This window comes from Callospermophilus lateralis, chromosome 8 (genome assembly GCF_048772815.1).
Source record: "Callospermophilus lateralis isolate mCalLat2 chromosome 8, mCalLat2.hap1, whole genome shotgun sequence".
Lineage (NCBI taxonomy): Eukaryota > Metazoa > Chordata > Mammalia > Rodentia > Sciuridae > Callospermophilus > Callospermophilus lateralis.
Genome location: NC_135312.1, coordinates 112,597,182 through 112,613,798, shown reverse-complemented (window position 1 = coordinate 112,613,798; position 16,617 = coordinate 112,597,182). Strand labels below are relative to the sequence as shown.

At 34.2% G+C, this 16,617-nt stretch overlaps 1 protein-coding gene across 1 annotated transcript in view; it reads left to right on the top strand.

The window, feature by feature from the left end:
* The window catches only part of Mnd1 (meiotic nuclear divisions 1), a 57,948-nt gene extending 45,813 nt beyond the window's left edge, over positions 1-12,135 (top strand). Inside the window, exons 7-8 of the mRNA XM_076865079.1 lie at positions 6,747-6,791; positions 12,029-12,135. Coding sequence (XP_076721194.1) covers positions 6,747-6,791; positions 12,029-12,135 — 152 coding nt within the window. The remainder of the gene's footprint in view (positions 1-6,746; positions 6,792-12,028) is intronic.
* The last annotated feature ends 4,482 nt before the right edge of the window (positions 12,136-16,617 follow it).

Below are 16,617 nucleotides of genomic sequence, written 5' to 3'. Positions count from 1 at the left end.
ACCCTGTATCAAAACAAATAAAAAGGGGGGCTGGGGATGTGGCTCAAGCGGTAGCGCACTCACCTGGCATGCGTGCGGCCCGGGTTCGATCCTCAGCACCACATACAAACAAAGATGTTGTGCCTGCCAATAACTAAATAAAATAAATAAAAAAAACTATATATTTAAAAAAAAAAAAACAAATAAAAAGGGATGGGGATGTATCTCAGTGATGAGCCCCCCTGGGTTCAAGCTCCAATACTACAAAATTAATGAATGAACAATGAGAATGTAGTTCAGTAGTAGAGTATCAACAATCCCCAGTACCAAAAAAAAAAAAAAAAAAGCCTTCTAAATCTGAATCAAAATTATCAAGCAGCAATTTTGGCAAGTGTGTCATGTTTGAGAAAGGCACTAAAACTTAAAGTAAGAAATGTCAGGGTACACAAAGGATGATGAATTTTCTAAAGCATATGATAACACAGTTGAGTTGCAGCTGAAATTTTATACTGCTTCCCTACATTCTGGTATCCACCTTAACCTTTAAATTTAAAAGTCTGATAATTTATTTTCCAGCCCAAGGAAATCATACCAATGTAAATGAGCAGATTAAATTTTATAGAAGAAAGGATTAATATATTTAAAGACATAGCAATAGAAATAATCCAAAATGAAACAAAAAAACAATTTTAAATATGAAAATGGCATCCTTGAGCCGTAGAACAACTTAACCTAATATATGTATAATTGGATCCAAAAAGGGGTCGGGGAGGCAGCAGGGAGAGGGAAGTTGTTGGGCTAGAAAAATATCTGAAGAAATTAAAGCTAATTTGTTTCAAACTTTGAAAACTACAACTTACAGATCTGAATAATTTAAATATTTAATAGTCCAGAGGTGAGTTTCTTATCAATAATTCAGAGAACTTTAAAAAGGCTTTAACCTCAACTCACCCCAAATTCCCTTTCCCCAATAAAATTATTGTTTTTAAAATATGCTTTTTGATAATGAGTGCTTTCATAGGATTTTAGCTATCATGTTAGTGCAAAAGAGATTATACTGGATTAAAAGGATTATGAGTTTTACAAATTGATTTTAATAGGATTTGATTCTGAATAGCTGCCTGTAGGACTCATCACAGCACTTAGGCTTATCTAAGTCATGGTTTATTTTGAATAACACATTTTTCTGATAATAGCTGCTACCATGTTTATATAGGCATGGCTATATATTGTGTCTTAATTCTTGATCATGCCTGCAAGAAATATTTATATTTCACCATGCCAATTAAATTGTTGATATCATTAAGTAAGCATTTACAAAATTAATTGGAAATGCCCAGGAAGTGAGAAGTAAAAACAATATTTTTAATTTTAGCTGCTTTAAGTGTTATTTGAGTGAGGCCATGTAAAACAAGTAGTACAAATTAAATTCCCACAAAAATACTTGAAAGTAATTAATGTTAGGATTACTTATCAAGTTTCCTTAGAAATAAATGTCAGGATGACAGTGAAAAGGTGGAATAATCACCTTTGAAAATATGCCCTTCCATAAAAGCTTGCAGGAATTGTTAGAGTCAACTTTTTCAAAACTCTGGAAATATAATTAAAGACTTACAGGCTCCTATTCACAAAAAATGGATGAATCTCAGTAAGAATAGTGAGTTTGTGGTGTTTCCTCTTATTCTTTCTTATCTGCTCCAGCTCACCAGCATTGTGAACTTGACTTGATCTATGAACATCTACAGCCAACATTCTGCTGAATGGAGAAAGGCTGAAAGCTTTCCCCATGGATGTTCACACTTACCACTTCCATCTAACCTTCTTCCAGAAGTTCTAGCCAGGCCAATTAGGCAAGAATAAGAAAGAAAGGGCATCCATTTCAAAAAGGAAGAAATAAATAACATGAAGAGAGATCCTACAGAATGGAAGAGAATCGTTACCACACACACCTGATAGAGCACCAATGTCCAGGTTATATAAAGAACTCAAAAAACTTAACACCAAAAAAACAAATAACCCAATCAATAAATGGACTAAGGAACTGAACTGATACTTCATAGAAGAAATACAATCAATCAACAAACATGAAAAAATGTTTATCATCTCTAGCAATGGAGAAATGCAAATCAAAACTACTCTAAGGTTTCATCTCACTCTAGTCAGAATGGCAAGTTATTAATAATCAAGGCAATAATAAGTGTTGGTAAGGTTGTGGGGTAAAAGATACACTCATACATTGCTGGTGGAACTGCAGATTGGTGTAACCACTCTGAAAAACAGTATAGAGATTCCTCAGAAAACTTGGAGTGGAACCACCATTTGACCCAGCTATCCCACTCCTCAGTTTATGACAAAGAACGTAAAATCAGCATACTACAGGGACACAGCCACATCAGTGTTCATAGCAGTTCAATTCACAATAGCTAAACTATGGAAGCAACCTAGATGCCCTTCAATAGATGAAGGGATAAAGAAAACGTGTTACATATATACAATGGAATATTACTCAGCCTTAAAGAAGAATGAAATTATGGCATTTGCAGATAAATGAATGGAACTAGAGAATATCATGCTAAGTGAAATATGCCAATCCCCAAAACCAAATGTTTTCTCTGATAAATGGATGCTGATCTATAGTTGGGGTGGGTGGGTAGGGAAGAATGAAGTAACTTTGGATTGTGCAGAAGAGAGGGGTGAGGTGGTGGGGATGGGAAGGATGATAGAATGAAACAAACATTATTACCCTGTGTACATGTATGATTACACTACTAATGTGACTCTGCACCATTTACAGCCAGAGGAATGAGAAGTTGTGCTCCATTTGTCAAAATGCATTCCTCTCTCCTGTATAACTAACTAGAATAAATTAAAAGTTAAAAATAGCTTTATTTCTTCCTTTTTAAAAAAAAATTCTCTTTTTAGATAATGTGATCTTATTCATATGTAGAAAGCCTTAAACAATTTACACATACAGATACACACCAAGAAAAACTATTACAACTAATATTTTTTTCAGACTATAAAATCAGTATTTTTAAAAATTCCTATAAAAATGCAAGATACACAGAATTGCCAAAAGAATTTGGAAAAAGAAGAGTGAAGTTGGAAGACTCAGATTTCTTAATTTCAAAACTTACTATTAATCTACAGTAATCGAGGCAATGTGGTATGAAAGCAGACACACAGATTAATGGAATGTAATTGAGAGTCCAGAAATAAAGCCCATTGATTCTCAACATGAGTGCCAAGACCATTTAGGAAAGAAATAGTGTTTTCATCTAATGGTATGAGCACAACTGAATATCTACCTCATATCATAAACAAAAATTAACTCAAGCGTTTCAAAGACAAAGAGTTTGAACTTTAAAACCCTTAGAAGAAAACACAGGCACATATTTCTTTGTCCTTTTACTAGGTATCAGTTTCTTTGACATGAAAAGAATAAACAACCAAAGAAAAAATACGTAACTTGAATTTCATCAAAATTTAAAATTTTTGTGTACTATTAAGAAAGTGGAAAGAGTGTGCATGTATGAATATGTAACAACAAATCCTATCAATATGTACAACTATAATGCACCAATAAAAATAAGGAAAGAAAAAAAGGTGGAAAGAAAACTCAGAAAGGGGAAAAATATTTGCGAATCTTATATTTGACTACTGACTAATATCCAAGAACTCTTACATTTCAATAAAAAATCTAATTCAGAAATGGATAAAAGATTTGAACGTTTTTCCAAAGAAAATATACAAATGTCCAATAAGCACACATGAAGATGCTCAACATTAGCAGTTAGGGGAATGCAAATCAAAACCACAATGAGATGCCTCTTCACGCTCATTAGGATGGCTATGATTTTAAAAAGGGCCAGATGAGGTGGTGCAGGGCAGTAATCCCCACTACTTGGGAGGCCAAGGCAGGAGAATGCAAGTTCAAAGTCAGCTTAGACTACTTAACCAGACCTTGTCTCAAAAAAAGAAGAAAAAAAGGCTATGGTTGTAGCTCAATAAAAGAACATTTACATAGCATGTATAAAACCCTAGGTTCAGCCACTGCCGCCAGTCTGAGGCAGGTGCCCCACATGGCAAGTGCTGGGCTGCAGACCGGAGGATCCCAGTAGGCAGTGGCGGGGCCGGCGCCTCCAGGGCTTTGGCTCCGAGTTGCTCCTCTCCGCGGCGGCTCTGATCCCCACAACCCAATCCTGATGGGACTGGAAGACTGATGATTCTCCAATGCAGTTGAGGAAGAAAGTGGTCTACCCATCAGCCTTCAGCTGGTTGCGTAAAACTACTGTGTTATCTTTAACTGTCTTGGTTTATAGGTGAATGACAGCTGATTCTCTTTGCCTACTTTGAGGATAAATACCTTCCTGTTTCATCTTCCATTTTAACTAACACATACTTAATCTAAAATATACTTCCATGTAGATATTTCTTTTTCTTCTTGACAGGTACATACATGAGTGTATGTCTTTATGCTGAGTCAAAATGTATCAAAATAATGACCATATTTTTAATGCAAATTTTAAATTTCAGAATGTTGAAAATATATAGGAGCTATTTGGTAGAACCTGTTTGAATGTGGGGATTTATTACAGCCTGAAAATGGTATAATTGACTTAACAAATTACAAGCTGGAAAAGGAAGATTTTCAGACAAAAAGGGAAGTTGTTCAGACATAGGAAGAATTTTTAAGGGTTAAAGTCAAAGTCAGAGGACCTCATATGGATCTGCTGACTTGACATGAGATTAGCCCCTCTGCAAATGACCCAGGAAATGCCACCTAAAGTGGTGTATTGATGCTTATGTCTGGGATGTTGTAGGTACCGACAAAACATACCTGGAGATATGGCAGGCCTTTATTAGCTAGTATTTGGCTTTGGGATCAGTATTGCCTACCTAAGCAGTCACGCCAACATTGGGGCATGACTATGAATTTGGTTGTATTTTGGTAGATAACAGAGAGTGATTTATCATTGACCTAAGAAACAAAAGAATGAGATGAGGCTGAGTGTATTTGTGGTGGCACCTGCCTGTCATCCCAGCTATTCACAAGCCTGCTGTAAGAGGATCATGAATTTGAGGCCAGCCTCAGCAGCTTAATGAGACCCTCTGTCAAGATAATATAATGTGGGCTGGGGGTGTAGCTCTCACCTAGCTTGTGCAAAGCCTGAACCTAATACCAAAGATAAAAAAAAAAAGTAAAATAAAAAGGAAACAAAAAGATGGAATCTTCGTCTCTCAGTCTGACTGCTAAACTTGTTATTTTAAGGATCGTTTCAAAGCTTTTATTTGGTGTTCAATCCCCAGTGTCACAAAAGGAAAAGAAAGAAAAAAACAGTGTTGGTGAGGATGTGAAGATATTGGAACTCTTTTTTTTTTTAAGATATTGGAACTCTTAGATTGCTGATGAGATTGTGGAATGGTGTTGCACACAATTTATCTATTCTTTAAAATGATATGATGTAGTTACTATATGAATCATCAGTCCCATTCCTAGATACATACCCAAGAGAACTGAAAATATGTTCATAAAAATTATTAAATAATTCATATTAGTGGAAATAACCTAAATGTCTATCGGCTAACGAATGATGAATGGATAAGCAAATTGTGAAATATGATTTAGCACACACAAATACATGGTATATCATAAATAAACTTTGAAAAACATTGTGCTATATGAGAAGCCAGACACAAAAGACCGCATATGTTTTACTCATATGAAGTATCCACAAAAGAAAAATCTATAAAGTAGATTAGTGGTTGCCAGGAGCTGGAGGGAGGAGGATTGTTGAGTGATGGCTAATGGATACAAGGCTTCCTTTTGGGTAATGAAAATGCTCTGGAATTAGGTAGTGGTGCTGTTTGTACAACCATGTGAGTGTAATAAAAGCCACTAAATTATCTTAATACAGTGAATGACCTTTCAACCACAAAATAAATGTCATCATTGTAAGTGATATTTATACCCAGTTGATCATGGCTTTCTTATGTGCTATACTGATTAACTTGAAAGACATGGATTAACTTAAAAGCCATATACACAGATACATGTAATAGTAATATGTATATTTAAATGTAAAGTAAATAAATATTTTCTCCTATAGAGCTTCTTTATTACCTCTAAAATTTTTTGAGATCAGATTTTGTGGCTTAACAATCTATATTCAGTTAAATTCTTAACATTAAATTATTTCATCATATTTTGATATGGTGAGAAACATCTCATTTAAACTTATTTTTTTCTTTAAACAACAAAGTACATCAATGATGATTATGTACAAAAGGCCATTTAGAAATTGTTCACTTTTTTTTTTTTTTTTTGATGCTGGGATGAACCAGAGGGAATTTACCACTGAGCCACCATATCTCCAGTCCTTTTTATTTTGAGATAATAGAAAAGTTGCTGAGGCTGACCTTGAACCTGGGATCCTCCTGCCTCAGCCTCCCAAGTTACTGGGATTACGCCACTACCCCTTGCTTCATTTATTTCTATTCATGGCTAATGTAACTACAACTATTTAAAATTTCCTTGGGATTTGAACAGTTCTGTAAGACAGAATTTTATACCACCATTTGGGGTTTTTTCATAGCTGTTTTAAAAGATACCTACATTTTATAAAATGTCCTACTGTGTAAATTTTATAAAAATATTAAATTTTATAGAAAATTTGCTCATATGAAAAGATAAATTTGTAGATAGTTGAAAGTAATTTTATACATGTAAATAATTGTATATAATTTTTATATATGATATTTTTCAGGTCAAGCAAATAAAATTGCCAAAGAAGCTGCTAACAGATGGACTGGTAGGTTAGAGTGAATCTGGTAAACTATAGTTAAACTTTTATACTTACATTGATGTGAAATTCAGATGCCTTTGTACTAGCTTTGTTCAAAAAAGGGATTTCTGGAAATATATGCATTGCTCAAGTTATTGTATATTAAATCTTTTCAGTTAAGATAAGTTTATGTTTTAAAATTTTATAATTCACTTTGCAAAAGTATATTTTTGTAAAACTAATAACACTTCCAGTTGAACTTTATGTAACTTTTCCCAAGATAAATCATTTGAATTAATTGCTTAGCTTTCATATGTATTAATAAAATATATAGTTGAATTTTCACATATATTTATTGTAAAATACACCTTTTAGGAGTTTCAAGGAATCCTAAAGATTTATCTCCTTGCAAATAATAATAGCTAATGTTTGTTGAGGCTGTTTTCCAATTTTGTAATGCTTATCTGTAGTGTCTCCTCAATTATTTTATGAGGTAGATTTGATTATTATCTTTCATATTGAAGATAGGGATAAGGCCCTCAGGAATCCAAGGCCACATGTTCACTAGGCTGTGAAACAGGAATAGAATTCTGGTTGTCTGATTCCATAGTCCAAGCTCTTACCTACCATGTAATACTGTCTTCTATGTAAGCCTGCTTTCAGAGAATTCATTTGCAATGGGTACACCCTCTGATCCACACTAGAAATAATCTAAGAAGTGAGAATTAAGGCATATGTATGTGTCTTAATATTTAGGGAGAAGATTAATAAATAGTGATTGCTGTGATTTATAAACAAGTATAATTAAGATTCTTAAAACCTGCCAGAAAATGAAACTGATATTTTTATATTATAAAATAGTGGCAATTGAATTTTTCCATCCTATTGAGAGTCTATAATGTCTTCCTTTGTATTAGTCATCCTCATTATGTTTCTGTGGGAGAATATGGATGAGATTGAAGCAGAGATATGAAAAGCTTAAAGTGACTATGTTTAGTCAAAGTGGATTAGTCACTGGAAGAACAGAGATTTTTTTCCAGCTTTTCCTGTCACCCTGTCCAGGCTTGTGTTTCACACTCACACAAAAAAAAATAAAAAATAAAAAGAAGAAAAATCATTTTTTCCTAGTCTATTTTAGAAACAAGCAGATTTGGTGACATCAGTAAAATTGGTCTTGTGTTCCTATTTATTACAAAGTTATTCCCTACATGATATAGTGCTTTAGTGATAAGAACAAAATAAGATAAAAAGAACAAGCTAATATTGAAGAAAAGAGAATTGTGTCTGATGAAATATCAATAAATAATAAATTCAATGATATTGTATGGGTTTGACAAATGCCAAATTCTGAGTGTGACATAAGAAGCAAGCTGACTTTTAGGTTAGAGATAAGAGTCACGAGGCGATTTGGCCCAGTAGTTCTCAACAAAGCATCACAGCAAGCAGTAGGAACAGGCAGCATGTGTGTACAGTGGGAGGAACTTGACTTTGAAAAGTGTCCAAGCTGAGCTCCTTATTAGCTAAGTGACCCCTTGAACTTCTCTGAACCTGCTTCCTCATGTGTGCAGTGTGGATATCCACATCACATTTTGAGAGGCCTAAATAAGACAGTCTGTAAACTCTATAACACAATATTAGACACATCAGTAAATTCCCTCTTCCTTTTCATATTCTTCATCATAAATTTCAGTTAAATAAACAATTATAAATTGTCTTCCAATTCATCATAAACTTCCTAGATTATAGAAAAAAAACTGGCATTTTTAAAAGCGTGTGGAAGAAAGATATTTTTAGAATAACAGAAACAGCTGTTAAGAAACATTTCCATGTGAGGTTACAGCTTATTTTTTCTAGCATAAGCATGTATTATGAAAAGGTGGAGATAAGTGATAAAGCAAATTACACCTCAGAAAATCTCCCTCTCATGAAAACAAACAGAAAATATCAGTATTACTTATAACTAAAAATTATTAATTAGCTATCAATTAAGGTTTGGTTTCTTTCTACATAACAAAGTCTTTAAAATGTTATCTATAATTGAGAGTATTTTCTGATTAATAATATAGAATGAAATTACTTAGTATAAATATAGAAAAATCACATTTTATTGTTTTGCAACATTAAATACACTTTAAATGTGATTAACAAATTATATCACCTAAAACCTTACTTATTAATAATTAAAATAGTAGAGTTTTTGTTGTTTTGCCGTGCTAGACATTGAACCCAAGGCTAAGCTACATCCCAGCCTGAGATAGGGGAGTTTTTGTAAACACATACAAGAAGCATCTTAATGTGTGAAGTCCTAAGAGGTTTATTGCAAGTGATATTGCCCATCCTATTCCTATATGTATCTTGGGTATGTAACCATATAGATTACCAAGAATTTACTAGACTTAAGGTTATTTTTAAACAAAATTATTCTTTATCCATTTACAAAAATTTTTATATAACAGGAAAATCATAAGATAGGGAATGACTTATCAAGATATGGATATGTTATCTTGAAGGCAGATAGCTTATGGCCCAAGGAAGTATTTAATTCTATTAGCATTATTGTAAAGAAGCTTTTATTTGTTACTTCTTTTGTGTTAATATTCGAGTAAATATTCAGATTAAAATGTTTTCTTGTCCTGTGTGAACCAGAAACTCCTTCCTGCAGAGACTGTTGAATAACCTCACTTTGGTGCCTCATTTTCATCTCTCCTGATCCATGTTCAAAGTCTGTTCACTGCAAACTTCTTCCAGTATTATATATGTTCTCCCATGTCCTAGAAATCCTTCTGTACTCATGAAGCCTATCTTGAAAGCTATGCACATAATACTTGGTCTTTTCTCTCTAACACACATATCACTTTGGAATTGTTCTGTAATAAATTAATGATATTTCTCTCTCGTGTCAGCTTGAAGGCATAGGTTCTTTACATTCTATAGTATCTTTAATACACTTAATACCTATATTCTGTAGCAGTGGGCCCTTATAAATACTTGACTATGATTGGCAAGAATGTTTTGATTGTTAAGTACTAAACAGATCATCCTGGAATATCTCATGCTATTGTTTTAATATTCTCACTTCTTATGAAAAGTAAAGATTCATCCAGTAGCAGTGGGGCACACCTGTAATCCCAGTGACTCAGGAGGCTAAGGCAGAAGGATTGCAAGTTTGAGACCAGCCTCAGCAAATTAGCAAGGCCCTAAGCTCTTTAGCAAGACCCTGTCTCTCAAAAACTAAAAAGGAGGCCAAGGATATAGCTCAGTTGGTGGAGTGCTTGGCTCTCGTGCACAAGGCCCTGGGTTCAATCCCCAGTGCCACACACACAAAAAATAATAATCATCATAAATTTAGAAAATGAAAAGGACTAGGGATATGGCTTAAGCACCCTTGGGTACAGTTCCCCCCACCTTCCAAATAAAGAGTGAAGATTCATTTTTATACTGTTGACATAGCACAATACTTTATTTTTTATTAATTAATCTATTTAAATTAGGTATATGACAGCAGAATGCATTTTGATTCATTGTACACAATTGCAACACAACTTTTCATTTCTCTGGTTGTACACGATACATAATGTCGTATCATATGTGCACTCATACATGTGCCTAGGGTAATGATGTTTATCTCATTTCACCATCTTTCCTGCCCCCATGCACCCTCCTCACTCCTCCCTCCCCTTTGCCCAAAGTTTCTCCATTTTTCCCATCCCCCCAACACTTTAAATCAAAGAAATGATATTTTTGTTAGACTGCTTATTCTATGTGAAGCAGGAGTATTCACCTTAGAAATTAAAATTCCAGGAATTTTTTTATCATCATTTGATACTTGTAATTAAACTTCCACTGAAACTATATTAAAGAGTGATAAAGCTTCATATATATATATATATAAATTGACAACCTGCAATCCTTTGCCTCAGCCTCCTGAGTCACTGGGATTACAGGTGTACCCCACTGCTCCTGGATGAATCTTTACTTTTCATAACAGGTGAGACTATTAGAACAATAGTATGAGGTTTTCCAGGATGATGCTAGAAGATAATACCAGAGTGGTTTATGCAGCAGAAATTTATTTTTTAACCATTCCCAAGGCTTCAAATCTTTTATTATGAAATTGAATTAGAGCCCAGCTTAACCACCTCATTTTTAACTTAATCACCTTCTTAAAGATCCTGTCACCAGTACAGTCACATTATGAGATAAGGGGGATTAGGACTTCAAATATGAGTAAGGGAAGGAGACGTAGTAGCATGATTAGCCCATAACACTCCAGAAGAACCCATTTGAGCCCTTTGCTTCATTATCACTACTAATACAGTGCTTAACATATTCTGACAAACCAGAAAACCTTATATCATTGTTTTTCTATGTATAGAATAATTTTCATTATAAAAGTTGTATGTGTATATAAAAGAAATGTGTGAAATTAAGGTGGGGAAGCTCACCCTCATTCCCATTCCCCAATTGCAGTCACTGTTAGCATGTTAGACATTTGCATTGCTTTTTTTGTTCTCTCTCTCCCTCCCTCTCCCTCTCTCTCTCCCTCTCTCTCTCTCTCTCTCTCTCTCTCTCTCCCTCTCTCCCTCTCTCTCTCTCCCTCTCTCTCCCTCCCTCTCTCTCTCTCTCTCCCTCTCTCTCCCTCCCTCCCTCCCTCCCTCCTTTAACTGGGATGAATGAAAATCCTTGACCAAAAAAATCTTTGCACATACTTTATTTTCTTTCATTGGGATATATTCTTTTAAGTAGAAACAACACATTTTTAATTGATAAAAGGCATTTATACCCCCCACCCCACCCCAGGGGATAGCAAAGACACATCTGTTCCTATCTTTGTCTTAAGAGACAGAAACCCTTTCCCTTTCCCTCATCCCTTCTCCCTCACACTGGCCTGATTGTTTGAAAGCCATTTCTCTCTGAGGGTGAGAAAGAAGTATCTGAAAAGTATGTGTTCCTATTGGGACAACTGATTCCTGAGGCAACAGTCAGACCTCTGTGGTAAAAATGCAGAAGAGATACCATTAACCAGTCCCTGTCTGTATTGTTTAACAGCACATAACTTACTGAACTTTTTAATATGAGATATGTTCACTTGTCCAAAATATCTTTTATTTATAGTTATTGCTATTAATCTTGAAAATAAAGACTTACTTAGTACAGCAGAAAGCAATAAGAAGTAAAGGGGCAATGAAGATAATTGCATTTTAAATATTTTATGATTGTGTTTTTAATTCTTAAAACTATTTCTCGCTCTCTTTTTCTTTTAGATAATATATTTGCACTAAAATCCTGGGCCAAAAGAAAATTTGCATTTGAAGAAAATAAAATTGATAAAACTTTTGGAATTCCAGAAGACTTTGATTACATAGACTAAAATGTTCAATGGTTGTAGAGGATCTATGAGCTTGTAAATATGTAAATTTTAAAATTTTTTCAACTAACTGTACTGAATTTTCATTTATTGTAACTATCATTTTATTATTTTTAAATAAAATGTGAAATGCAGGGGCTAGGGCTGGGGCTCAGCGGTAGTCTGGCATGTGTGAGGCTCTGGGTTTGATTCTCAGCACCACATATAAATAAATTAAATAAATAAATGTCTACCAATAATTAAAATAATATTTTTTAAAAGTATGAAATGCAGATAATCTTCACCTTTTTTGATAGATTGAAAGCAGGCTCATAACTATATACCTCAGTGCTCATTCAGAGTAAGATAATACAAAGTAAAGTCATCCATCTCAGTCAAATCAAATTTATAGATGTTTTTCCAAAGGTCAAAAGCATGACTTTTTGTTTTCATTTAAATATTAAATACTAAGGGTGCATTTGAAGACTCTGTTATACAAATACATATACATGTTGATGTTTAGAAATAATCTTTAAAACCCTGATGGTTGTATTACTGTTTCTCAATATTGGTGGAAAATGTGTGATTGATACTCAGTATACTGAATCATCTTTGCAAATCTCCCACAGGGAAAAAAATATAGAAAATTGGTGTTTCTCAATTTTGAGTTAAATAGTAGTTTAACATAGACATGCAGACCACCTTCTTCTGAGTTTTTGATTTTTTTTTTCTGCTGGAAATAAGTATACAGTTCTTTGTCCTGATTTATGCACTTTATAAGATCATAAAGTTGTTTGTATAGTATACATCACCAACTATGCAGAATTCTAGGTTTTTATAAACTATCAAAGAGATAGGCTAAAAGTAAAATAAATCCCATGTATATATTTTTTTTACCAATTCAGCTTAGAGTTTTTGCAAGCATTCCAAAAGAGACTTTTAAAGGAAAAGATAAAAATTGATAATGTCTTTTACAACACATGCATTATTTTTTTTTTACACTGTCCAATCTTGATATTCTTTTAACTTGAGTGAAATACTCCATATGTCTGAAATGACCCAAATGGCATCCAAACCATTTGTTAGTGAATCTGGCCTTTGTATTGTAGGGAGTTCCTCTGGGCCTACTTAATCACTTCCTGGCGGTAGACAGGCACAAATTGGTCCATCTTTGTTGGTGGGGACAGCTTATGTTGCCTTAGGGCAAAAGCTCTTCTCACAAAAAAAAAAAAAGAATTTGATTTAAGAAACAATAATAATCTGCCATAAGCCTTTTCTTAAAACACTGATTGTGAGATTTCCAAAGTTTCTCAGACCCAGTTGTCATTTATTAGAAATCATGCTTTCTTGCTTAGAAAGTATGTTATGTTCAAAAAATAAGCCATTTCTCATGAAACCTAAAAGATGCTGTTGTATAAGTGTTGAGGTAACTTTTGAGAGGGTATCTTTATGGGTCTAATGCACAAATGAATAAAACAGTATAATACTATTTGTGAGATTATGGGCTGGGGATGTGGCTCAAGTGGTAGTGCGCTCGCCTGGCATACGTGCGGCCGGGTTCGATTCTCAGCACCACGTACAAACAAAGATGTTAACATGTTGTATCCGCCGATAACTTAAAAATAAAAAATATTAAAAAATTCTCTCTCTCTCTCTCTCTCTCTCTCTCTCTCTCTCTCTCTCTCTCTCCCCCACTCCTCTCTCCTCTCTCACTCTCTCTTTAAAAAAAAAATATTTGTGAGATTATATCAGAGATTGGACACCCTTGTATTGCCAAAAATGTACTGGCATATGCTTAATAACTGACTCTAGGGAAAGGGGAGGCTGATTTAGTATTTATTTGTATGTTGTTAATGCTCCCAGCATAGCCAATTTCAGGTTACTAATGTGATAACAATACAGAACTGGAAAAGAAGGTCAGTGTACACAATTTTGTAGTACTCCTACTATAAGGTCCTTGCTTAGCATCTGGATGGCCGTTTTAAGGAAAAAGTTTTGATTTCCCACCCAAGGGCCTTCCTGAGAAAGGCTCACCACTCCCTCATACCAACCCAACCCTTAACCACCTGCATTGGACCCACCCGGTTCTGATTCCTGAGCCTCCCCCATAGAAGTCCCAGGACTCAAGCCTGTTTTGCCTCTCTCTCCTATAGAGAGATGGCCTTCATTTGTCGGCTCTGATGAATAAACTTGTGTGTGTATCTCTGCCTGGTCTCTGTCTTTCATTTCTCGTTTTCCCTTCACCTACCATACAGATGCAGTAGATAAAAATAATCTCAAGAACATAAGTAATAGTAAAATAATTAGGGAGAGACGAATTATTCATCTTTATCTTTGTTTTTAATAAAGTTCATTGCAAAGGGATTAGAAAAGGAAATGAGTACAACAACGATTTATAAACTTAATTATAAATTATAAAGCAAATTATAACTTAATCTTTCATGATGTCTGTGTCTAACAGCTAGCTTGCTGTTAAAATGGTTGATTTGCCTGCCCCAGCACACCACTGTTGATAATCCCTTTTTTTTTTCCTGAGGGGTGGTATATGCTAAGGGTTGAACCCAGAACCTTGTGCATGCTCAGCACCTGCTCTACCACTGTTACTAATCTAAGAGTTAAATTTGGAGATACTAATTAAGTAGCCCAGGGGCATTCGTTCAGCCAAACTCAAGGTAATCCTTAGTCTTGGACTGGTTTTGTTATTGATCCCAGAATTTATGTGATGCAACTTGGGTAAACAGAATTATAAGTGATCTGGGACCAAATATGATTCAGTAAGTCATGCTATGCTTGATGATCCCAATATCTTTTCAATTAATTATGAAGTTTGCAAGGTATTTGAAACCTGATACCTGTCTTATCAACCATTTCACATGTAGTTATCTTTTAAATCTCAGAAGTAATATATGTTCTAATTTTAAGAGATTCTAAAAAAAGATAGTGTCCTGATAAACTTTCACAGTTATCCAGGAGCAGATCAAATCACCGAATTGTTCTTCCTGTGGCAACGCCACTCCCTACAGATAAATCGGTAAGAATTTTCCTCTGATGTTTGCCACATCATTAGTCTAACAAGATTATAAAGTTCTTGGCCTGTTTCAGAAATAAATGCTATTATTCTAAATCTTATCAAACATGATCCTCTTTAAGGGATTAGAAAAGGAAAGGAAATGAGTACAACTGGCAACCCAAAACCTAGAACCACGCCAATAATTCTTGCACAGAAAAGTCCAAATTATAAATCTGGTAATACTGTTTTTTGAGAACATGAAGTAAAATACCTAGAAAATATTTCTTAGGTAATATGGTGTTATCTGTAAGAACAGCTAAATGTGACAGATGGTAGGATTGTGTCTGAAAATTATGTATAAACTCCCTTTCAGGATATGTCAGGATAAAAATGTACTATATTATGAAATGACCCACTACAATGGACTTATATAAGTTATGCTTATCCCAGCCTGATTTTAAAAGAATTATTTGAGAGGTAAACAACATGGGTTGTCTTCTTCCAAAATACTCATAGTTGAATCTCAAGGTTAATGGATTCTATGGATAAACTAGTGATATACCACCTAAGGGCCTATCTTTTACTCTCTTTTTACATCTTTAATGATGTAAAAATAAACAGGAATATATGACAAAGACTATATGTATTCCACAAAGCCAAAAATTATTTTGTATCTGACCCTTTACAGAAAGGTTACCATCCTGAAAAGTCAACTATTGACAGCCTGTGGTTTAGCCATAACAGGCAAGATGTATTTTATTTAGCCCAAACTGTGTTTTATTTTTTAAATTTCCAACATATTTAGGCTGTAAAATATCACATGAAAACTAAGATTTTCAGCTTCTTTTGGATATTATTAAGAAATCATAAATCCTTCTATATGGCAGCAGATAAGCTCAAGGTGAATAGTACTGGCTCAAGGGATCATAAGGCAATTCATTAGACCACCAACATACAGCTTTCTTCCTTAAGTCACAGTTTGGTTCCAAGTTGACAGACTGATTTGTTATTAAATTTTAGTTTCAACTTTTCTGATTTCAGAAAAAAATTTGATATTATTTTGTTTTTGATTGATAACTAAGGGAGAACTGATAATCTTGATGAAACATTTTATTCAAAAACAGGGATGTTTTTGCATTTGCTCAAGTATCCTTTTATATTTTTCCAATAATTTTGTTATTTTCTTCATGTGGATTTTTTAAAGTGTGTTTTAAGTATTTCATCTTTTTTTGCCATTTTTAAAGAGATTTTTCTCTTCCATTTTATCTTTTGGTTGGCATAATTTATGTGACTGAAGGCTATTGCTTTTGCATATTTTCTTTCTTTATTTGCAGTGTTGGGGATTGAATCCAGGGCCTCGTGCATGTTAGGTAATTATACAACCAGTGTACTATATCCCCAGTCCCTGCATATTAATTTTGTATCCTCCTGTTATGTGAGTTCATTTTCTGTTATTATAACTGAATAAAACAGACTGGGTAAAGAATAGAGGTTTG